At 46.4% G+C, this 25840-nt stretch overlaps 1 protein-coding gene across 1 annotated transcript in view; it reads left to right on the top strand.

The window, feature by feature from the left end:
- Positions 1 to 25095, top strand: part of SNAP91 (synaptosome associated protein 91) — a 346885-nt gene extending 321790 nt beyond the window's left edge. The window contains exons 28-31 of the mRNA XM_063916907.1: positions 470 to 553; positions 3740 to 3844; positions 3951 to 4052; positions 23778 to 25095. Coding sequence (XP_063772977.1) covers positions 470 to 553; positions 3740 to 3844; positions 3951 to 4043 — 282 coding nt within the window. The 3' untranslated portion in view covers positions 4044 to 4052; positions 23778 to 25095. The remainder of the gene's footprint in view (positions 1 to 469; positions 554 to 3739; positions 3845 to 3950; positions 4053 to 23777) is intronic.
- Positions 25096 to 25840: the final 745 nt, after the last annotated feature.

Below are 25840 nucleotides of genomic sequence, written 5' to 3'. Positions count from 1 at the left end.
GCGATGCGATTGCAGTTCAATTGCGATCGCATAGCTGTCCCCCCAAAAACAAGGGTAGTCCCCTAGCTGTGAAGGCAGTCACAGCCCGGCTATGTTTTGCTTTGCAGCGGTCGCATGTGATGTCACGCGGTCATTCCAAAAACGTCCCGGATTCTTCTTGTTCCCAGAGCCGTGCCTCCACAACAGCGCAAGGCACCGCTCCCCATCCCGCGCGAACACCTATGCCTGTCAATCAGACAGAGGTGTTCACACTGCTGAGATGCGATCGCATCTTCCTGCGCATGCGCATCTGTAGTGGCCTGATATTTGGAGTATGCGATCGCATCTCAGATGCGACAAATACTGAATAAGGCCCTTTGTCCGTAATTGTTGAATAAGTAATGTTTAATATCCCTGATATTCCCCATGAGGTGTTCTGTTTTATTTGTATCACCATTACATTCAAGTAACCTTATTTCTGTTTCCTCAGCAAGGAGGTGTTTCCCCTGCAAGTGCGGGATCCCCAGCAGCAAGTGCTGCTCCAGGTGCACAGCCTGCAGCAGGATTCAGTTTAGTAAGTCTACCAAGTAAATTTCCATGTTGGTCCATAAATTCTCTGTGCACAGAAGGCAAGTAGGAAGATATCTTTGTGCTAGTAGAACTACACTATATGGACAAAAATGTTTTGCCACACCTGTTTATTATTTATTACCAGTTATTTATATAGCGCGCACATATTCCATAGCGCTTTACAGAGAATATTTGTCCATTCACATCAGTCCTTGCCCCAGTGGAGCTTACAATCTATATTTCCTACCACATATACATGCACACGCACATGCACTAATGCTAATTTTGTCGGGAACCAATAAACCTACCAGTATATTTTTGCAGTGTGGGAGGAAACCGGTGCACCTGGTGAAGACCCACGCATGTGCAGAGAGAATATACAAACTCCACACAGTTAGGGCCGTGGTGGGAATCAAACCAACAACTTCAATGCTAACCATTACACTGTCCATACTGCCCTTATTGAAATATTGAATTCAGGTGTTTCAATCAGACCCGTTGCCACAGGTGTATAAATCAAGCACCTAGCCTTGCAGTCTCCATTTGCAAACATTTGTGATACAAAATGTGTCATTCTGAAGAGATCAGTGACTTCAAGTATGGTAGGGTGCCAACTTCGCAATATGACAGTTGGTGATATTTCATCCCTGCTGGATCAACTGTAAGTGATCAGAGCCGGCCCTAGCCAATTTGATGCCCTAGGCAAAATTTTGTCTGGTGCCCCCTAGCTCCGCCGCTAGTTCTGCATCTGTACCTGCAACGCTCAGGTAGTGGGGCCCACCGGGGGGTTACCCTGTGGGCCAGTTCAACTCTGCACAATGCCACACAGTAATGACCATAATACATATAATTCCACACAGTAAAGGAACCTTACACATATGCCCCACATTAGTAATGCCCATAATACACATAATGCCACACAGTAATGCACCTTACACATATGCCCCACATTAGTAATGCCCATAATACACATATACTGCCACAGATACTGCCACACTTGCTGGTTATACAAAAAGATCAGTATCAAACATGTAGAAACTGTCCATTCTCTTCACTATTCAGTGTGTTTGCTGGTGTCTGTTACTCCCGTTAACTGCATGCACTTTACTTTATACTGTGGGAGCTAAATGCTCTGCCCTCCAGTCTGATGTGTCCAAAAGTCACGCTGCACTGATGTTTCATATAGAAATAGCACAACGCAACTTACTGACCACGTTACAGTGCTAGATGGCAGGGGAATTTTACGGTATGGACTGACTAGGAAATAAAGTGTGGGGAGAACACTGCCCATGTTATGTCCCTGCAGACACCTGGGGTTTGCACAGGGATAAGGGACACAGGATGGCAGGGTCCCCCTCCCCCATGTGCACAAGCAGTATAGGTGATGTCAGGTTTCTGTGAAGCAGTCTTCCAAAATACACATGTGTTATCATAAGAAGCCATCCAGTAATAACCTTATATAGTCAGTAAAAATGTCACAGGTCCAGGAATTGCATTTACTGGGCTTCTGCTGTCTGTCTGAGGTCTCACAAGTCAGGGGCATTCAAGCATGTCAGAGGAAGTTTAAGGCACAGTGTGCATTTTTTTTGACAAATGTAAACAGCAGTGTATACAAGTACTGATTGAATACATTTGGAAAGTAACAGTTAGTTTGCGGACTGTCCCTCTCAGCATGAGATGCTGCAGGGACATGCTTGGATGCCCCTAGACATGCTTGAATGCCCTAGGCAAATGCCTAGCCTGCCTATAGCTAAGGCCGGCTCTGTAAGTGATATTATTACAAAGTGAAAGTGTTTAGGAACAACAGCAACTCGGCCACAAAGTGGAAGACCACGTAAAATAACAAAGCGCAGTCAATGACTGCTAAGGTGCATGGTGCATAAAAGTCGCCAAACGCTCTTCTGACTCCGTAGTTGAAGAGTTCCGAACTTCCACTGGAATTAATGTAAGCACAAAAACGGTGTGGCTGGAGCTTAATAGAATGGGTTTCCATGGCTGAGCAGCTGAATGCAAGCCTCACATCACCAAGTCTAATGCCAAGCAACGGCTAGAGTGGTGTAAAGCATGCAGACACTGAACTGTGGAGCAGTGGAAACGTGTTCTGTGGCGTGATGAATCACACTTCTCTATTTGGCAGTCAGATGGGTGAGTCTGGGATTGGCAGATGCCGAGGTACATTACCTGCCTGACTGCATTATGCCAACTGTGAAGTTAGGTGTAGGAGGGATAATGGTATGTGGCTGTTTATCCGGGTTTGGGCTAGGCCTCATATCTCCAGTGATGGGCAATCTTAATGCTTCAACATACCAAGACATTTTGGGCAATGCTATGCATACAACTGTGGTAACAGTTTGGAAAAGACCCTTTTCTATTCCAACATGACTGTGCCCCAGTGCACAAAGCAAGGACTATAAGATATGGTTTGATGAGTTCGGTGTGGAAGAACTTGACTGGCCCACACAGAGCACTGATCTCAACCCCATCGAGCACATTTGGGATGAACTGGAACCGAGATTGCGAACCAGGCTTTCATGTCCAACATCAGTGCCTGACCTCATAAAAGCTCTACAGAATGAACGGGCACAAATTCCCACATAAACACTCCAAAATCTTGTGTAAAGCCTTCCAAGAAGAGTAGAAGCTGCTATAGCTGCAAAAGGGGGCCAACTCCCATAGTATATGTTTCGAATAGAATGTCATTACAGTCCCTGTTGGTATAATGGTCAGGTGTCCAAATACATTTGTCCATATAGTTTGTTTTTGTTATACCGTTTATCTTTTTTACTCTCCACAAACACTGTTCTGTGTTCGAGAGAGTTTCAGAGAGATCCTAAATTAGGCGTTTAGTCAAACAATGTATGACCTTTATGTCTAATTGGTTATGCCAGTCACCTGGTCTCTTTTTTATATAATTGTTGAGCGTTCGCATGTAACTATTGGAGGGGGAGGGGAGGGGGGAGCGTTTCAGCAGGACCATGGCATTAGGCATGTATAAAATGCATTTTTAAAATATTGCTTGTTTGTGTAAACGCACAATCTTGGAGTTCTTCTACTTTTGACCTGTGTAGATTTGTTTTCTGAATCTTCGCAAAGGATAGTAAACTATAATGAGTGTTGCTAACTATGCACATTTTTAGCAATAGATATTCAGAGAGTTGTGTAATTTATCTTTTGTGTGCTTCTTAACTAGCCTTCATCTGGAACGGGCGTACCTATGATGCCCCAGCAGCCAATGATGTATGCCCAACCTATGATAAGGCCGTCATTCGGTGGAGCTTCTGTTCCTGGTGCCCCAGTGAGATTCTGTTATGTTTTATGCTTTGTGTAGCATGAAGTATTATTTGAAGTTTGTAGTTAGGTTATTGTTGCATTGTATTGACTTACCCTTTGATTTGTTACAGCTATCTCCTAGTATGACACTTGCTTCACAGAGCCCCAAAAAACCACCAACAAAAGATCCATTAGCAGATCTCAACATCAAGGACTTCTTGTAAATCTGTATGGTAATAACACGATCACTCTTGCTATATTAGACTTTGAATGGCGATTGTCAATAGATTTTGAAATGTGCAGGACAAATTATTGTCCGTTATTATCATCTTTTGTTAAGACAACTGAGCTTATCTAAAATGAATGTAGCTTTTGCATAAGGTTTATCCACGGTCCTTTCCCCTGCTCTTTTTTTTTTATTTTTTTTCGTCTTGGGTAATACAGATGTAGCCATGTCCATCTTCGCTGAGATGTGGCATGGCATGCTGGGCTGCAATTGTTCGCAGCTGGCGATAGCTACATTAATTCCTAATGGAAATAGTGATCACCGGCTGCGAATAGTCACAGCTCAGCACGCCATGCAGAATGCCACATCGCAGAATGATGAACATGGCTACATCTGTATACTCATGTAGACTGCACTAACAGGTCTTCATAGAAATCAGTGATCTCTGAGCATCTGTCTCTCTTGCATTCATCTGATGAATACTCTTTTGTAACTATGGGGTCTATTTACTAACCTTGGACGGAGATAAAGTACCAGCCAATCAGCTCCTAATTACCATGCCACAGGCTGGGTTTGAAAAATGACAGGAGCTGGTTGGCTGGTACTTGATCTCCTTGCACTTTACAGGGTTTTCAATTGTTTGAAAAGTCAGTTGGGAGTCTGTATATTCCTATCTAATAGACAGGAAAAAACAGACACCCAGCCGACTTTTCAAACGATTGAATTCCCCCCAGTATCTCCATCTAAGGCTTAGTAAATAGACTCCTATATTGTGTAGGGCTATTTGGTTTGTGTCTTAACTTGATGCAGAAGGTAAATGTCCAAAAGTGGCTAACCCCTTTTTAATTTTTGAGATGCTTGGATAGCTAGTAATAAGAGTCCATGGCACCAGCTAATGGCAAACAATCATCTGTTCATCACTCAGTGCATGGGACCAGCTGGCATCTGCAGGAAGTCATAGGACTTTCTATTGGCTACCCCTGAAAAGTGCGGTATCCCTAACCTCTGATTTATGTAATACTCATTGGTCAGTGTTCCATACACATTCTGAAGCTCGGTTACTATCCACAGACCCGACAAGCTGATTGACATTTTATTTAATGTAAGCATATATACTTTGGGTTTCTTCCTTTAATTAAAAACAAGACACCATTCCGCTCTTTCTCTGGCTGGGTCCACAGGATTATCCACAGGATAACATTGGGATATTGTCGAGCGACAGCGAAAATGGCACCAACATGGTCACGAGCTTTCTGGCCTCCCAGGATGCATTGGGGCCTCCACTATATAGTCCCGCCCACTGACTCAGTCAGATCAGTTTTTTGCTTGGTGCGGCAGGAAGCCGCATGGTCACAGGGCTGCTGTGAGAGCAGCCTCAAGCTTTTATTATTTTATAGACTTACTATATTGTTTTTTTGAGCGACTTCTCTTAACAGCGTCTTAAACGCATACTAGAAAGAGTCGCTCCAACAACTCCCCACCGGGTCGCAACAACACTTACCTTCGGGTATCAGTGCTGTCTCGACGGGCGTCTGTTTCGGATGTTCTAGCAGGTCCAGCAGACGTAACCAGGCTGTGGCCGGAGCATGGGGAGACGGTGAGTCTATGGACTTCCTCTTACTAGAGGGGTCAGGACACAGCTACACTGATTTTGGTGGAGACTACAAACAGTGCATAGATGCGCCGAACATCTAGAGTGCGACAGCGCTACGCTCCGGGGATCATAGGCGCCAGGACTAGGTAGAGGCCGTGATCCTGGGAGTTTAAGTCAACAGGGGGATTCAGACGCTCTCCTGGCCATCCCTCCTCCGAGTTCATGGCCAGTTCCCCCGTGTTTCGCGTTTCATGAACTAAATGACCTCACTTCCGGCTCAGAAGCTACCACGAGGGTACTCGGTCACAGCTTAGACGTTGCGGTTGTGTACACTGGAGATAAACCTGCCCAGACCGAGTCGCAGGCCTTAGCGTCTGCATACACTGTCACGATCCGGGTATCTGGACGCCATTTCTTACCCATCAGATGCCTCCTAAGGCTGGCTCAGCGCTCCAGAACCGGATCCCATCTGTTATCCTGATGTGTACATTCCTGTATCCTCTCCTGTCACTCTGGGACGCTGTCACAGTAAACGCCATATTACACCTGGCATGGCGTCTCCCGCGGCCTCCGCCGCCGTCCCTGAACTTCTGCATGCAGAGTGTCTGAGTGGCGATTACGTCAGCCGCGGCCTCCGCTGTGTCCGCGTGGTTGGATGTGCATCTGTCAGCCTGGCGCCTCCTGTCTCCGGTGGCCGGCGCCGCCATTACTGTTTTCATTACCACATGGATTACAAACCAAACTTCCCTCCAAGTGTCTGCATGGGCGCAGCCATCTTGGATTCTGTCAGCTGATCATTTCCACCAATCTGTTCTCAGTATTGATAATCTGCATAATTGCCTAGCCAATCCCTTCCTTGCTGCAGGTATAAATACACTGTGCCTGAGCAAGGAAGGCGTCAGTGCTTTGGTTGTCAAACCTAGTTCCTGTTTGTCTCTCTCCTGTGATTGTCTTCCAGGTTCCAGCTCCTGTCTCAAGACTTCCACCATAGAGACCCGCACCAGCATTCCACCTGCGGTGTAGCCTGACTCTCCAATCCATTGTGGATTCATCTGTTTCCAGCTACAACATTACCTGCTTCCAGCTCAGCTTCCAGCAGAGTACAGCTTCCCTTAAAGGGCCGGTGTCCTTTCTACACTTTACCACTCTCCACCGGTATTATTATTTCTCCGCTCTCAAGTTCTACATTTCAGTTCATATTTCATCGCTCCCAAGTTCATTTATTATTTAACTGGTTCCAGCCAGTATCCACTCCGTGCTAACAACAGTCTGGTTCCAGCCAGTATCCACAGCAGCTGTTTTTATCTTCAGCAACCCAGCTTTTCCTGGAACACCAGCTGGCACAATCCTGGGTTATCTCCATTGCTACAGTCGGGCCTGGTAAGGACTTTCCATCTAGAAGATCATAAGAACTATCTCACACTACCAGTGCCCTGTGGCTCCTGCCATCCTGTAGTACCCAGGAACTGTATTTATTCTTTGCTGACTTTTACGTTTTCTTTTACTGCTGCTGTGTTGCGGAGTTGTCATAATAAACATCATTGACTTTTATCCAAGTTGTCGTGGTCACGCCTTCGGGCAGTTATTATTCATGTTACTTACATGTCCAGGGGTCTGATACAACCTCCCAGGTTCCGGTACATCTCAGCCCCTACAACTGAGGCTGCCTCCCGTCAGCTCAGGCCCTCAGTTGTGACAGTAAGCACTGACCTAATGAATCCAGCCGGAGACCAGGATCAAGCGGCCAGGCCGATGCAAGAACTGGCAGCCCGACTAGAACATCAGGAGGCTGCACAGGGCCACATCATCCGCTGTCTCCAGGATCTCTCTACTCGGCTGGATGGGATTCAGACAACTCTCCGTGGATCAGGCGCGTCTGGTGCGTCAACCACAGTGACTCCAGCTATAACCCCACCCACCTTACCCATTTCTGCTCCACGTCTTCATCTTCCAACGCCAGCAAAATTTGACGGATCTCCAAGATTCTGCAGGGGATTTCTCAACCAGTGTGAGATTCAGTTTGAGCTACAACCTGGCAATTTTCCCAGTGACCGTACAAAAATTGCCTACATTATTTCTCTTCTCAGTGGCTCAGCCCTTGATTGGGCATCACCGTTATGGGAGAGGTCCGACACCCTGCTATCTTCCTACACTGCCTTCGTGTCAACATTCAGGCGCATCTTCGACGAGCCAGGCCGGGTAACCTCAGCTTCATCCGAGATTCTCCGTTTACGCCAGGGGTCACGTACTGTAGGACAATATCTGATACAGTTCCAGATCCTGGCATCTGAACTGGCATGGAACGACGAGGCCCTGTATGCTGCATTCTGGCATGGCTTATCTGAGCGTATTAAAGATGAATTAGCTACCAGAGACTTACCTTCTAAGTTAGATGAGCTAATCTCACTCTGCACGAAAGTGGATTTACGTTTCAGAGAGAGAGCAACTGAGCGTGGAAGATCATCTGCTCCAAAATCTTCTGCTCCTCCTCCTCGTCAACTGTCACCATCTAAAGATGAGCCCATGCAACTTGGCCGTTCCCGTTTAACTCCTGCTGAGCGCCGAAGATGTCTCTCCGAGTTTCTCTGTCTCTATTGTGCAGCTCCGTCTCACACCATTAATGCCTGTCCCAAACGTCCGGGAAACTCCAAATCCTAGCTCGCCAAGGAGAGGGCCGGCTAGGAGTAATGATCTCCTCTCCATCTCCTCAAGATTGTAATCTCCCAGTCTCGCTTCAAGTTGCTCAACGTTATCGGAACGTCATTGCCCTCCTTGATTCCGGAGCAGCTGGGAACTTTATTACCGAAGCCTATGTTAAACGGTGGTCCCTACCCACCGAGAGACTTCCTTCGTCCATTTCTTTAACTGCCGTGGATGGCAGCAAAATTTTTGATGCAGTTATTTCTTTAAGGACTCTACCAGTTCGTCTGAGAGTGGGAGTTCTTCATTCCGAACTTATTTCTTTTTTAGTAATTCCAAGAGCCACACATCCTGTGGTCCTGGGCCTTCCATGGCTCCGTCTTCACAATCCTACAATTGATTGGACGACTACGCAAATCCTGGCATGGGGTTCCTCCTGTGCTGAGACATGTTTGTTTAAAGTATTGCCTGTCTGTTCTTCCTCCCCCAGGTCGTCTGATGTTCCACCTCCTCCATATCAAGATTTCACGGATGTGTTCAGTAAAGCTTCTGCTGATATCCTTCCTCCTCATAGAGAATGGGACTGTCCGATTGATCTCGTTCCAGGGAAGGTTCCACCTCGAGGCCGAACTTATCCGTTGTCTCTGCCTGAGACGCATTCTATGGAGGAATATATTAAAGAGAACCTAGCAAAGGGGTTCATTCGACCTTCTTCTTCTCCAGCCGGCGCAGGCTTCTTTTTTGTAAAAAAGAAAGATGGTGGTCTGCGGCCGTGCATCGACTACAGAGGTTTGAACGACATTACCATCAAGAACCGTTATCCTTTACCCCTGATTACTGAGCTCTTTGACAGAGTTAGCGGAGCTACCATCTTTACAAAGCTGGACTTGCGAGGTGCATACAATCTCATCCGGATCCGTGAGGGTGACGAGTGGAAGACCGCCTTTAACACCCGTGACGGACATTATGAGTACCTCGTCATGCCCTTCGGATTGAGCAATGCTCCAGCTGTCTTCCAGCATTTTGTCAATGAGATCTTCAGAGACATTCTATACCGTCATGTCGTGGTCTATCTAGACGATATCCTCATTTTTGCCAACGATTTAGAGGAACATCGTTTTTGGGTTAAAGAGGTTCTGTCCCGTCTCCGTGTCAATCATCTCTATTGCAAATTAGAAAAATGCGTCTTTGAAGTCAAGTCCATTCCGTTTCTAGGGTACATTGTGTCCGGTTCCGGACTAGAGATGGATCCTGAGAAACTACAAGCAATCCAAAATTGGCCGGTACCCTTAACCCTCAAAGGGGTCCAGAGGTTCTTAGGGTTCGCCAACTATTACCGAAAGTTTATACGAGACTTTTCCACCATTGTGGCGCCTATTACTGCTTTCACTAAGAAGGGTGCTAACCCGTCCAAGTGGTCTGAAGAAGCCATGCAAGCATTTCATCTTTTAAAACAAAGGTTCATCTCTGCGCCTGTTCTGAAACAGCCTGACATCGACTCTCCTTTCATCTTAGAGGTGGATGCCTCCTCCGTTGGAGTAGGAGCGGTGTTATCTCAGAGGGCTAAAGATGGCCATTTACACCCTTGCAGTTTCTTCTCCCGGAAGTTCTCCCCAGCTGAGCGCAACTATGCCATTGGCGACCAGGAGTTGCTAGCCATCAAGCTCGCTCTAGAAGAGTGGAGGTATCTGTTGGAGGGAGCTTCTCATTCAATCACCATACTTAGACCACAAGAACCTTTTATACCTGAAGGGCGCACAATGTCTCAACCCTCGTCAGGCCAGATGGGCACTTTTCTTTTCCAGGTTCGACTTTAAACTCCAGTTCTGTCCGGGCTCTCAGAATCGCAAGGCCGATGCCCTTTCCCGCTCATGGGAGCAAGAAAATGAGTCAGAGTCTTCAGACAAGCATCCTATTATAAATCCGTTGGCATTCTCCACGGTAGGGATGGACTCTACGGCCCCATCAGGGAAAAGTTTTGTGAAGCCGATGCTAAGGAAGAAGCTCATGCATTGGGCTCATGCTTCCCGTTTTGCCGGACATACAGGTATCCAAAAAACCCTGGAGTTTATCTCTAGGTCCTATTGGTGGCCAACTCTGAAAAAGGACGTCTTGGAGTTTATTGCATCTTGCCCAAAGTGTGCCCAACATAAAGTATCCCGCCAGTCGCCTGAGGGGCAACTGGTTCCACTATCCGTTCCCCGTCGACCATGGACCCACTTGTCGATGGATTTCATTACAGACTTACCCATGTGCAACAAGTTCAATACCATCTGGGTGGTAGTTGACCGGTTCACCAAGATGGCACATTTCATTCCTCTCACCGGTCTTCCGTCAGCTTCCAAGTTGGCTCAAGTATTCATACAAGAGATCTTCCGACTCCACGGTCTTCCTGAAGAAATTATCTCAGATCGAGGAGTTCAATTCACAGCCAAATTCTGGCGAAGTTTATGTCAAGTCCTCCAAGTCAAGCTAAAGTTTTCCACGGCTTACCATCCTCAGACCAATGGTCAAACCGAGAGGGTGAATCATGACTTGGAGGCCTTCCTCCGCATCTATGTGTCCTCCTCTCAAGATGACTGGGTTCAATTACTTCCCTGGGCCGAGTTCTGTCATAACAACCAGTATCATTCTTCATCTGCTTCAACACCATTCTTCACTAACTTTGGATTCCACCCTAAAGTCCCTGAGTTCCAACCGCTTCCAGCAACTTCTGTTCCCGCAGTGGATATCACCTTGCATCAGTTTGCCAATATCTGGAAGAGCGTACGATCAGCTCTGCTCAAGGCATCGTTCAGGTACAAGAAGTTTGCGGATAAGAAGCGTCGAGCAGTTCCTGCTCTCAAGGTGGGTGATCGGGTATGGTTATCCACGAAGAATTTGAGGTTAAGAGTTCCCAGTATGAAGTTTGCACCTCGCTATATCGGTCCTTTCAAGATTGAACAAGTCATCAATCCTGTTGCTTACAGACTCCAGTTGCCTCCCTTCTTAAAAATACCCAGGACATTCCATGTTTCCCTGTTGAAACCGCTGATCTTGAATCGGTTTCATTCCTCACTTCCTCCAACTCCGAAAGTCCAAACTCAACGAGGCGTTGAGTATGAAGTGGCCAAGATCCTGGACTCACGTCACCGTTACGGTCAACTACAATATCTTATTGACTGGAAGGGTTATGGTCCTGAGGAACGTTCATGGACCAATGCTTCTGATGTCCATGCTCCTGCCTTGGTCCGGAGATTCCATTCCAAGTTTCCTCAAAAGCCAAAGAAGTGTCCTGGGGCCACTCCTAAAGGGGGGGGGGTGCTGTCACGATCCGGGTATCTGGACGCCATTTCTTACCCATCAGATGCCTCCTAAGGCTGGCTCAGCGCTCCAGGACCGGATCCCATCTGTTATCCTGATGTGTACATTCCTGTATCCTCTCCTGTCACTCTGGGACGCTGTCACAGTAAACGCCATATTACACCTGGCATGGCGTCTCCCGCGGCCTCCGCCGCCGTCCCTGAACTTCTGCATGCAGAGTGTCTGAGTGGCGATTACGTCAGCCGCGGCCTCCGCTGTGTCCGCGTGGTTGGATGTGCATCTGTCAGCCTGGCGCCTCCTGTCTCCGGTGGCCGGCGCCGCCATTACTGTTTTCATTACCACATGGATTACAAACCAAACTTCCCTCCAAGTGTCTGCATGGGCGCAGCCATCTTGGATTCTGTCAGCTGATCATTTCCACCAATCTGTTCTCAGTATTGATAATCTGCATAATTGCCTAGCCAATCCCTTCCTTGCTGCAGGTATAAATACACTGTGCCTGAGCAAGGAAGGCGTCAGTGCTTTGGTTGTCAAACCTAGTTCCTGTTTGTCTCTCTCCTGTGATTGTCTTCCAGGTTCCAGCTCCTGTCTCAAGACTTCCACCATAGAGACCCGCACCAGCATTCCACCTGCGGTGTAGCCTGACTCTCCAATCCATTGTGGATTCATCTGTTTCCAGCTACAACATTACCTGCTTCCAGCTCAGCTTCCAGCAGAGTACAGCTTCCCTTAAAGGGCCGGTGTCCTTTCTACACTTTACCACTCTCCACCGGTATTATTATTTCTCCGCTCTCAAGTTCTACATTTCAGTTCATATTTCATCGCTCCCAAGTTCATTTATTATTTAACTGGTTCCAGCCAGTATCCACTCCGTGCTAACAGTCTGGTTCCAGCCAGTATCCACAGCAGCTGTTTTTATCTTCAGCAACCCAGCTTTTCCTGGAACACCAGCTGGCACAATCCTGGGTTATCTCCATTGCTACAGTCGGGCCTGGTAAGGACTTTCCATCTAGAAGATCATAAGAACTATCTCACACTACCAGTGCCCTGTGGCTCCTGCCATCCTGTAGTACCCAGGAACTGTATTTATTCTTTGCTGACTTTTACGTTTTCTTTTACTGCTGCTGTGTTGCGGAGTTGTCATAATAAACATCATTGACTTTTATCCAAGTTGTCGTGGTCACGCCTTCGGGCAGTTATTATTCATGCTACTTACATGTCCAGGGGTCTGATACAACCTCCCAGGTTCCGGTACATCTCAGCCCCTACAACTGAGGCTGCCTCCCGTCAGCTCAGGCCCTCAGTTGTGACATACACGTGGAAGTCGCTCAGCGTCCGTGTCCGTTTGTGAGCGTCCGTGTCCGTTATCAGTTATCAAGAGCGGCAGTGTACACCAGTAACGTCTGAATCCACTCAGCGTCTTACGAGCGTATTTGCTTGAATATGGAAGTGTGATGAGTCTCCCTGTATCCCGCTCTACGGAGGCAGGGTATACAGTACTAAAAATTCTCTCTACTTCTTAGTATGCATTGTTAATTTTTAGTACCTATTGCATATGAGACCTGTATATTACTGTGTTTTCTGCATGCTATGTTGAAAAAAGAACCAGTTTAAAACAGAAGTACAATTTTCCTACTTATGTATAAGTTGTTATTGAGGTTGTATTCTCATATGGCAATGTCTAATGCTTTAACATGTGACTGACTGCTAGTATGTGTGCTGACTTTTCTGTGTAATGTCAGTCCTGTTCTGACCGTCAAATCAGGTGCACTGTGGTCAGATTGATCTCACCTCTATATACTGACATATAGGGTGATTTTCAGTCACAAATTGTGTAGTCAATAACAGGTTAATACCATGTCTGTGAGCGGCAAAAGTGATGAGGAGAATTTATCAAGCACTCCTACAGCCCTAACATGCTCATCTTGTAAGTCAGGGGTAATTGATATGAATCAATTGGTCACTTATGAGGGTTTGTGTGCAAACTGTTTCGCTTTTCAGCGAAGTAAGCAACAGGAGTTGGTTCAACCACCAACAGAGCCACCATGGAATATGTTCGCAAAGACTCTGTCTTCAATAGCGGACAGGTTAGCTCCGGTAGCACCACCTCAAGGGTTAGGTTACACTATGAACCCATACATGCAGCTCCCTTCCTATGGTTTGGTTCCAGTAGCCTCTACAAGCAACCAAGGGGCAGGTAAGACTAAGACAGATACTTCTGTGTGGCAGACTACACAAGATGATACATCGGATGATGATGATACAATAGATTCAACTCCGTATGATGATCAGTCGCAGAGCTTTAGTTCAGAAGATGTAGCTGAACTTGTTAATGCTGTGAAGGCTGTTCTCTCGTTGAAAGAGCCAGCCAAGACCGTGTTAAAAGCTAAAGCACCTGTATTTAAACGAACAAAATCAGTGAAAGCTGAATTCCCAGCGTCAGATGAGCTGACGGAAATGATGGATGAGTCTTGGGCAGCGCCCAGTAAAAAGTATAAGATTCCTAAGAGATGGGATTCTTATTATCCATTTCCTGCTGTGGATTGTTCGAAAAGAGAAGTTCCTCCAAAAGTAGATGCACATGTTCTGCGACTTGTGCATAAATCTGCTTTACCACTGTCATCTACCTCATTGAATGATGTCACAGACAGAAGGGTAGAGAGCCTGTTGAAAAATATTTTTCTCTAACGTCCTAAGTGGATGCTGGGGACTCCGTAAGGACCATGGGGAATAGCGGCTCCGCAGGAGACTGGGCACATCTAAAGAAAGCTTTAGGACTATCTGGTGTGCACTGGCTCCTCCCCCTATGACCCTCCTCCAAGCCTCAGTTAGATCTCTGTGCCCGAACGAGAAGGGTGCACACTAGGGGCTCTCCTGAGCTTCTTAGTGAAAGTTTTAGATTAGGTTTTTTATTTTCAGTGAGACCTGCTGGCAACAGGCTCACTGCATCGAGGGACTAAGGGGAAAAGAAGCGAACTCACCTGCGTGCAGAGTGGATTGGGCTTCTTAGGCTACTGGACATTAGCTCCAGAGGGACGATCACAGGCCCAGCTTGGATGGGTCCCAGAGCCGCGCCGCCGGCCCCCTTACAGAGCCAGAAGGCAGAAGAGGTCCGGAAAATCGGCGGCAGAAGACGTCCTGTCTTCAACAAGGTAGCGCACAGCACTGCAGCTGTGCGCCATTGCTCTCAGCACACTTCGGTCACTGAGGGTGCAGGGCGCTGGGGGGGGGGGGCGCCCTGAGACGCAATAAAAACACCTTGGATGGCAAAAAAAATGCATCACATATAGCTCTTGGGCTATATGGATGCATTTAACCCCTGCCAGAATCCATAAAAAAGCAGGAGAAAAGTCCGCGAAAAAGGGGCGGAGCCTATCTCCTCAGCACACTGGCGCCATTTTCCCTCACAGCTCCGTTGGAGGGAAGCTCCCTGTCTCTCCCCTGCAGTCACTACACTACAGAAAGGGTTAAAAAAAGAGAGGGGGGCACTAATTAGGCGCAGTATTAACTATACAGCAGCTATAAGGGGAAAAACACATATAAGGTTATCCCTGTATATATATATATATAGCGCTCTGGTGTGTGCTGGCAAACTCTCCCTCTGTCTCCCCAAAGGGCTAGTGGGGTCCTGTCCTCTATAAGAGCATTCCCTGTGTGTGTGCTGTATGTCGGTACTTTTGTGTCGACATGTATGAGGAGAAAAATGATGTGGAGACGGAGCAGATTGCCTGTAATAGTGATGTCACCCCCTAGGGGGTCGACACCTGAGTGGATGAACTGTTGGAAGGAATTACGTGACAGTGTCAGCTCTGTATAAAAGACAGTGGTTGACATGAGACAGCCGGCTACTCAGCTTGTGCCTGTCCAGACGTCTCATAGGCCGTCAGGGGCTCTAAAGCGCCCGTTACCTCAGATGGCAGATATAGACGCCGACACGGATACTGACTCCAGTGTCGACGGTGAAGAGACGAATGTGACTTCCAGTAGGGCCACACGTTACATGATTGAGGCAATGAAAAATGTTTTACACATTTCTGATAATACGAGTACCACCAAAAAAGGGGTATTATGTTCGGTGAGGAAAAACTACCTGTAGTTTTCCTGAATCTGAGAAATTAAATGAGGTGTGTGATGATGCGTGGGTTTCCCCCGATAACAACGGATAATTTCTAAAATGTTATTGGCATTATATCCTTTCCCGCCAGAGGTTAGGGTGCGTTGGGAAACACCCCCTAGGGGGGATAAAGCGCTCACACGCTTGTAAGGGCTCTACCTTCGCCTGAGATGGCCGCCCTTAAGGATCCTGCTGATAGAAAGCAGGAGGGTATCCTAAAAGGTATTTACACACATACTGGTGTTATACTGCGACCAGCAATCGCCTCAGCCTGGATGTGCAGTGCTGGGTTGGCGTGGTCGGATTCCCTGACTGAAAATATTGATACCCTAGATAGGGACAGTATATTTTTGCCTATAGAGCATTTAAAAGATGCATTTTTATATATGCGTGATGCACAGCGGAATATTTGCCGACTGGCATCAAGTCTATGCGCGTTGTCCATTTCTACCAGTAGAGGGTTATGGACACGTCAGTGGTCAGGTGATGCGTATTCCAAACGGCATTTGGAAGTATTGCTTTATTAAGGGAGGAGTTATTTGGGGTCGGTCTTTCAGACCTGGTGGCCACGGCAACAGCTGGGAATTCCACGTTTGTACCCCAGGTCGCCTCTCAACATGAGAAGACGCCGTATTATCAGGCGCAGTCTTTTCGTGGACAAGCGGGCAAAAGGTTCCTCATTTCTGCCCCGTGACAGAGGGAGAGGAAAAAGGCTGCAGAAATCAGCCAGTTCCCAGGAACAGAAACCCTCTCCCGCCTCTGCCAAGCCCTCAGTATACGCTGGGGCTTTACAAGCAGAATCAGGCACGGTGGGGGGCCCGTCTCAATGAATTTCAGCGCGCAGTGGGCTCACTCGCAAGTAGACCCCTGGATCCTTCAGGTGATATCTCAGGGGTACAAATTAGAATTCGAGACGTCTCCCCCTCGCCGTTTCCTAAAGTCGGCTTTACCGATGTCTCCTTCTGACAGGGAGACAGTTTTGGAAGCCATTCACAAGCTGTATTCCCAGCAGGTGATAATCAAGATACCCCTCCTGCAACAGGGAACGGGGTATTATTCCACACTGTTGTGGTACCGAAGCCGGTCGGCTCGGTGAGACCGATTCTAAATCTAAAATCTTTGAACACTTACGTACAGAGGTTCAAATTCAAGATTGAGTCACTCAGAGCAGTGATTGCGAACCTGGAAGAAGGGGACTACATGATGTCTCGGGACATCAAGGATGCTTACCTTCATGTCAAAATTTACCCTTCTCACCAAGGGTACCTCAGGTTTATGGTACAGAACTGTCACTATCAGTTCAGACGCTGCCGTATGGATGGTACACGGCACCCCGGGTCTTTACCAAGGTAATGGCCGAAATGATGATATTCCTTCGAAGGAAGTGAATTTTAGTTATCCCTTCCTTGGACAATTCCCTGATAAGGGTAAGATCCAGGGAACAGTTGGAGGTCGGTGTAGCACTATCTCAGGTAGTGTTGCGGCAGCACGATTGGATTCTCAATATTCCAAAATCGCACCTGGTTCCGACGACGTGTCTTCTGTTCCTAGGGATGATCCTGGCCACAGTCCAGAAAAAGGTGTTTCTCCCGGAGGAGAAAGCCAGGGAGTTATCCGAGCTAGTCAGGAACCTCCTAAAACCGAGCCAAGTCTCAGTGCATCAATGCACAAGGGTTCTGGGTAAAATGGTGGCTTCCTACGAAGCAATCCCATTCGGCAGATTCCACGCAAGAACTTTCCAGTGGGACCTGCGGGACAAATGGTCCGGATCGCATCTTCAGATGCATCAGCGGATAACCCTGTCACCAAGGACAAGGGTGTCCCTCCTGTGGTGGTTGCAGAGTGCTCATCTTCTAGAGGGCCGCAGATTAGGCATTCAGGACTGGGTCCTGGTGACCACTGATGCCAGCCTGCGAGGCTGGGGAGCAGTCACACAGGGAAGGAATATCCAGGGCTTATGGTCAAGCCTGGAGACATCACTTCACATAAATATCCTGAAGCTAAGGGACATTTACAATGCTCTAAGCTTAGCAAGACCTCTGCTTCAAGGTCAGCCGGTGTTGATCCAGTCGGACAACATCACGGCAGTCACCCACGTAAACAGACAGGGTGACACAAGAAGCAGGAGGGCAATGGCAGAAGCTGCAAGGATTCTTCGCTGGGCGGAAAATCATGTGATAGCACTGTCAGCAGTATTGATTCCGGGAGTGGACAACTGGGAAGCAGACTTCCTCAGCACGACCTCCACCCGGGAGAGTGGGGACTTCACCCAGAAGTCTTCCACATGATTAAAAACTCGACAGGTATTGCGCCAGGTCCAGGGACCCTCAGGCAATAAGCTGTAGACGCTCTGGTAACACCGTGGGTGTACCAGTCAGGGTATGTGTTCCCTCCTCTGCCTCTCATACCCAAGGTACTGAGATTGATAAGATGGAGAGGAGTAAGCACTATATTCGTGGTTCCGGATTGGCCAAGAAGGACTTGGTAACCGGAACTTCAAGAGATGCTCACGGAGGATCCGTGGCCTCTACCTCTAAGAAGGGACCTGCTCCAGCAAGGACCCTGTCTGTTCCAAGACTTACCGCGGCTGCGTTTGACGGCATGGCGGTTGAACGCCGGATCCTGAAGGAAAAAAGGCATTCCGGATGAAGTCATCCCTATCCTGATCAAAGCCAGGAAGGATGTAACCGCAAAAACATTATCACCGCAATTGGCGAAAATATGTTGCGTGGTGCGAGGCCAGTAAGGCCCGACGGAGGAAATTCAACTGGGTCGATTCCTACATTTCCTGCAAACAGGAGTGTCTATGGGCCTGAAATTGGGGTCCATTAAGGTTCAAATTTCGGCCCTGTCAATTTTCTTCCAAAAAGAACTAGCTTCAGTCGTTTGTAAAAGGGGTACTGCATATACAGCCTCCTTTTGTGCCTCCAGTGGCACTTTGGGATCTCAATGTAGTTTTGGGTTCCAAAAGTCACATTGGTTTGAACCACTTAAATCTGTGGAGTTAAAATATCTCACATGGAAAGTGGTCATGCTGTTGGCCCTGGCCTGGGCCAGGCGCGTGTCAGAATTGGCGGCTTTATCCTGAAAAAGCCCTTATCTGATTTTCCATTCGGACAGGGCGGAATTGAGGACTCGTCCTCAGTTTCTCCCCAAGGTGGTTTCAGCGTCTCACCTGAACCAACCTATTGGTGGTGCCTGCGGCTACTAGGGACTTGGAGGCCTCCAAGTTGCTAGACGTTGTCAGTGCCCTGAAAATATATGTTTCCAGGACGGCTGGAGTCAGGAAATCTGACTCGCTATTTATCCTGTGTGCACCCAACAAGCTGGGTGCTCCTGCTTCTAAGCAGACTATTGCTCGTTGGATTTGTAGTACAATTCAACTTGCACATTCTGTGGCAGGCCTGCCACAGCCAAAAATCTGTAAATGCCCACTCCACAAGGAAGGTGGGCTCATCTTGGGCGGCTGCCCGAGGGGTCTCGGCTTTACAACTTTGCCGAGCAGCTACTTGGTCAGGAGCAAATACGTTTGTAAAATTCTACAAAATTGATATCCTGGCTGAGGAGGACCTGGAGTTCTCTCATTTGGTGCTGCAGAGTCATCCGCACTCTCCCGCCCGTTTGGGAGCTTTGGTATAATCCCCATGGTCCTTACGGAGTCCCCAGCATCCACTTAGGACGTTAGAGAAAATAAGAATTTACTTACCGTTAATTCTATTTCTCGTAGTCCGTAGTGGATGCTGGGCGCCCATCCCAAGTGCGGATTGTCTGCAATACTTGTACATAGTTATTGTTAAAAAAATCGGGTTATTATTGTTGTGAGCCATCTTTCAGAGGCTCCTCTGTTATCATGCTGTTAACTGGGTTCAGATCACAGGTTATACAGTGTGATTGGTGTGGCTGGTATGAGTCTTACCCGGGATTCAAAATCCTTCCTTATTGTGTACGCTCGTCCGGGCACAGTATCCTAACTGAGGCTTGGAGGAGGGTCATAGGGGGAGGAGCCAGTGCACACCAGATAGTCCTAAAGCTTTCTTTAGATGTGCCCAGTCTCCTGCGGAGCCGCTATTCCCCATGGTCCTTACGGAGTCCCCAGCATCCACTACGGACTATGAGAAATAGAATTATCGGTAAGTAAATTCTTATTTTTCTCTAGTAGGAGCAGTGGTAAGACCTGCTATGGCTTCGGCCTGGGTAGCAAAGGCAATGGGCGAATGGATAGAGGAACTAGAGAATGACATCCCTTCTCCTACTAGGGAGCAAGAGGATCGTTTTTGCCGTTTAAGACAATCTGCCCAGTATTTGGAAGAAGCAGCAATTGATGTAGGCACAGTTGCTTCTAAAGCTTCAGCCTTGACAGTAGTCGCTCGCAGAGCAGTTTGGCTACGGACCTGGAAGACAGATGCGGAGTCCAAGAAAGAATTGGAAGCATTGCCTTTTATCGGTAATATATTATTTGGAAAACCTTTATCGGATATCCTAGAATCAGAGGCTGAATCGAAAAAGGTCAGATTTCCGGCTGCTTATAACCCTAAGTCCAAGGGTTTAAAGTTTAGCTCATTTCGTTGGCAAAGCAAAGCGAACGCTAAAGAGGAGCCTAAACAACCCCAGTTTAAATCCAGGGGTAGAAAGCAGTGGGCTAGCAAATAGCCAGCTTCCAAACCTGAACAGAAACCGTCAGCCTGAAGAGACGGGCCTCCGCCTGGAGGATTCCAGGGTTGGGGGCCGACTCCTTCTTTTTGCACACATATGGCAACAGTCAACAGCAGATGCTTGGGTGCAGAAGGTAGTATCTCAGGGGTATGGGTTCCCATTCAGGAGGCAGCCTCCTCAAAGATTTTTTTGCACCAGCCCGTCTCGTATAGAGTCGAAGGCCAATGCCCTGCGAGAAGCAGTCCAAAAATTATTGCAGTCAGGTGTGATTGTCCCAGTTCCTCCATCACAAAGGGGACAGGGGTTTTACTCCAATCTATTTCTAATCCAGAAACCAAATGGGTCATACCGACCAATCCTCAATCTGAAAATGTTGAACAAATACATATGGATCCCGAAGTTCCACATGGAGACGCTACGCTCCATAATGTTGGCTATGGAACCGGGAGATTACATGGTATCTCTGGATGTGCGGGATGCTTACCTACATGTGCCTATAGCACTGTCACATCAGTGTTACCTCAGGTTTGCCATCCTCCAGGAACATTTCCAGTTCCAAGCTCTGCCTTTCGGTCTAGCTACAGCACCCAGGGTGTTTACCAAGATCATGGTGGTTATGGCAGCTTGTCTGCGCAAACAGGGGATAAGAATATTCCCATACCTCGACGACCTGTTAATCTTAGCACAGTCGCAAGATTTACTGTTGAGCCATCTTCAACAGACGATAGTTTGTTTACAGAGACACGGGTGGCTCATAAATTGGGAAAAGTCGTCCCTGAATCCGTCACAGCGGATGGTTCATTTGGGGTCCATATTGGATTCAGACCTACAGAAAGTTCTCTTACCAGAGAAAAAGATAGTCAAGGTGCAGGTCATGGCTCAGGAAGCGTTGCAAGCCCAGACAATGTCAGTCCATGCAGCAATGCGACTATTTGGTCTGATGGTATCAACCTTCGACATGGTGGAATATGCGCAGTTCCACTCCAGACCGCTGCAGCACCTTATTCTGACCAAATGGAACGGAAATCATCAGACGATAAAGAAGCAGATGATAAAGATTCCAGTAAATGTAAAAAGGTCTCTAGCGTGGTGGCTACAGACAGACCATTTAAACAAGGGGAGACCCTTTTGGATAAAAGAGTGGCAAGTCCTGACAACGGATGCCAGCCTGCAAGGCTGGGGGGCGGTACTCGGAAGCCTATGGTTCCAGGGAAAATGGACCGCAAGGGAAAGTCGCCTGCCGATAAATCTGTTGGAGATAAGGGCCGTTTACCTGGCTTTAGTTCAGGCAAAGGACAATCTACAAGGAAGACCAGTCCAGATCCGCTCAGACAATGCGACGGCAGTAGCATACCTCAATCATCAAGGAGGAACTCACAGCAAGAGTCTGATAGAGGAAGTAACTCCCATTCTAAAATGGGCAGAACTCCATCTCCCGGCATTGTCAGCAGTATTTGTCCCGGGTGTACTAAATTGGGAAGCGGATTTTCTCAGTCGGCACACCATTCAGGAAACCGAATGGGCACTACACCCAGAAGTGTTTCAGACACTGGTGAACAGATGGGGTCTACCGGAGATAGACCTTATGGCGTTGCATCTAAACAACAAAGTTCCGAGGTACGGATCGAGAACAAGGGACCCAGGAGCGGTCCTTGTAGGCGCACTGTCAGTAGATTGGAGGTTTCAGCTGGCATATCTGTTCTCTCCAATATCTCTGTTACCCAGAGTAGTGAGAAAGATAAAACAGGCAAAAGGAGCGATCATTCTAATAGCTCCAGCTTGGCCAAGAAGGCATTGGTACACAGATCTGTTGAGAATGTCCGTGGAAGCACCGATACTGCTCCCTCAACGTTCAGATCTGCTAATGCAGGGTCCTTGTTGTCACAGTCATCTGGATCGCCTGTCTTTGACGGCGTGGCTGTTGAAACCTCTATCTTAGAGGCTAAAGGATTTTCGAAACAAGTAATCCAAACTATGCTTAGAGCAAAGAAAGCCTTCTTTGGCTCGTGTGTATCATAGAATATGGCAAGCCTATATTCATTGGTGTACTGGAAAAAATTTCAATCCGAGATCTTTTAAAGTAGCTAGGATTTTGGAATTCCTTCAAGCAGGATTGGATAAATGGTTGAAAGCTGCTTCTTTGAGGGTTCAAGTATCAGCGTTAACTGTATGGTTTCATCAGAAGATTGCTGATTTACAGGATGTACGTACGTTTTTTCAAGGAGTAGTACATATTCAACCTCTTGAGAGAGCAGATCTTAAGTGGTTAACGGTTAAAGTTCTTTTTTTTTTTACTGGCAATGGTGTCAGCCAGAAGAGTGTCAGATTTAGGAGCATTATCATGTAAGTCTCCTTTCCTAAGTTTTTTTCCAGACAGAGCAGTTCTCAGAACGAGATCTAGCTATCTTCCAAAGGTGGTATCAAAGTTTCACCTGAATGAAGAGATTGTAGTCCCAGCTTTTCAGGTATCGGGACTTTCTGCGGGAGAAGCGTCGCTGGACGTGGTCCGGGCTTTAAGAATCTACATAGATCGTACTAGTGCCATCAGGAAAACAGATTCTCTCTTCATCCTCTACGGATTCAATAGAAGAGGATGGCCTGCTAGTAAACAGACGCTGGCGAGATGGCTCCGAATGGTAATATCAGAAGCTTATTCTCATGCAGATCTCCCTATTCCGGCTAATGTCTCTGCACACTCTACACGTAAGGTAGGTCCTTCTTGGGCAGCACAACAGGGTGCTTCAGCAGAACAGATATGTAAGGCAGCCACATGGTCTTCCATAAACACATTCATTAGACATTATGCCTTGGATACTTTTGCCTCTCATGACGCAGACTTCGGGCGAAAGGTCCTCCTGTGCAATCAGGAGCGTCCCCACCACTAAAATGGCTTTGGGAATCCCAATGTTATCCTGTGGATAATCCTGTGGACCCAGCCAGAGAAATATACGTTATGGTAAGAACTTACCGTTGATAACGTGATTTCTCTTATGTCCACAGGGATCCCACCCTGACGCATCTGATTTGAGGATCTAGACAATCACTAAAACCTCTTCCTTCTTGTATGGAAGGGTGTGCATGTGTGTTCTTATCGCCTAAACAGGTCTCTGCCTGATGTTCCTGCCTAAAATCGCTGTGGAAAGATCTGATCTTAGTCAGTGGGCGGGACTATATAGTGGAGGCCAGAAAGCTCGTGACAGTGTTGGTGCCATTTTCGCTGTCGCTCGACAATATCCCAATGTTATCCTGTGGATACCTGTGGACATAAGAGAAATCACGTTATCAACGGTAAGTTCTTACCATAACGTATATTTCTCTATCCTGATTAATTAAAAAAAAAAATAATAATTTAAATTATTACATTTATATCCATACAATCGTTACTATGTCCAATCAAATTCTGTGTTCTGTTTTTTCTTCCCTTGTAGATGCTGTTTTGTGATATAACAATGTGTGTCTGGAGCCTTTGAAGAACAGATTGCTGCTCTGAGTTTCTAAGTGAGCCACCAGTACCAAACCCAGTGCTTAGATTTCTCTCTTCTGAAATGTGTAGCACAGCTGTGAAAGTAAACATTAGACTTGTGTATTACCCTAGCAGTCACCCGCTACTATATATCATGTTTTTTCTTTTTGTGTATTTGGGTTATCTGTGTTACACAGTTTTTCATGAGTGGATGTAACTTCTCCATGCCCTATGGCTTCTCTGGTCCTCTCAAGCCGGGCGATGAACCTGCATCTGTTGTGTGCTGAGCAGTCTGGAACGACGTGTCTGTGGTTTTTGAACGTTTCAATGTATATAATGTTTGGACATCCCCTGTTTCTTCAATCAATCAAATATGAAATATTGTGTGATGACACCAGAAAACACTCCAATACAACCCTTTTGTTTTGTTTGTGTGTGCGTGAGAACTGCCCACAGGACTATTAATTGTGAAACAAACTATTTGTTTTTGTGGTACTTTATATGTTTAAAATTATTTGTAAGTGAAAGGAATATGAAAGAAAAATCTTCCTCCACGTATTATGCACTTCTATAGAGACAAATCATATCAAGTATATCATTTTTGCTTTTTTTGTTTTAAAATATAATATATATTATAGTTCTATTTTTCATTTTTGGCATCAAAGCTAGCAGATTGGTCCATTTTGCAGAATGCACTAAAATAAGTTCATTTTCGTTGCAGCAGGGCTACTAGATTACGTGGAGTGATTGTCAAAGCATTCAAATTAATATATTTTTTTTAATAAGTTTTATTGTACATTCTGTTCTTTTGTGTTTGTTTTAGCATTTGTTTATTGTTTTTCTTTGAGTTCACTGTGAGTAGTTTTTGTACTGTTTGTGACTGAAGTTTATGCAGATCAGCAAGGTCTGGCCTTTCTTGTACATATTGTGCACGTTTAATTTCCTGTTCACACACTCATCCCGTCTTGTGCTGACGGCTCGGCTTAAGGTTTTGGTCCATACAAATAAGGTCACTGTTGATCAGTGTTACAAGTGGCTTGGCAGCTGTTTGTAGAAATGTGTTGGAAAGAGATGATGTTCACCTGTTGTAAGTCTCTCAATTTAATTATTTAATCGATGGTTGTATCTGAATTTACTGTGGGGATAACATACTCTAAATGGGGATAAAAGTATTTAAAATCAATTTAAAAATGGCTTTCCTTTGTATCTTGGTTTAAAGACCCAGTGCATGTATGCCCAGTGAGATGCAATAAACACCTTGAACAGAAGCAAATGCAAACAAATGAGTCTGTTGTCTTATTCTGTGTGGAAATGCAGTGAACGTATATTATATCTGTGCAAGACCCTGTGAATTTATGAAGACCTTTTTATGACTGACATATAATATATGGCAGATCAGTTACTACCAGAGCCTGCTATTTACCACTGAAATAATGCACATATTCAGGTGTGACGAAATATCCCGTGGCTACACCCCATTGGACAGACGCTAGTAAGTCGCTTTCAGTCATCTGCACTGGATAATCCATTTTTTTTTTTAAATCAAATGAAAATCTAAATGAATGACCTGGTAATTAAAAAGTACTAGTAAAGGGACCCAGCATATTCCCAGTCACTTTTGTTCTGTCCCTTGATCTGCCCTGTCCTTGCTGTATACTGCCCCTGTTCCCAGTGCACCATACAGTATAATTCATATTATTATTGTTCTATTTGGCTTATTGTTTGGAAAGGTGACGGGTTGCTGCCAATGAGTCACATGATGCGCACAACTTGTTTGTAAAGAAGTCGTTTTGGGTATTTTGAAAGATATTTTATGCCACCAAAATATATTGATAAGGTCTAAATCCCATTGCTGGGAAACAATGTAAACATTGCTTCTGTAGATCTGCTCCCAAATATCATCTTTTTTTTTTTTTTTTTTTTTTTTTGCTACATAAGGACACTTACATAGTTCTGTCATATTTTTCTATAAATATATATATATATATATATAATCACACAACTGGCAACAAGGTAAGCATAGGTTTC

The sequence above is a fragment of the Pseudophryne corroboree genome, chromosome 4 (assembly GCF_028390025.1).
Source record: "Pseudophryne corroboree isolate aPseCor3 chromosome 4, aPseCor3.hap2, whole genome shotgun sequence".
NCBI classification, from domain to species: Eukaryota; Metazoa; Chordata; class Amphibia; order Anura; family Myobatrachidae; genus Pseudophryne; species Pseudophryne corroboree.
Note: the sequence above shows the minus strand (reverse complement) of the source record. Positions and strands in the feature narration are given on the sequence as shown.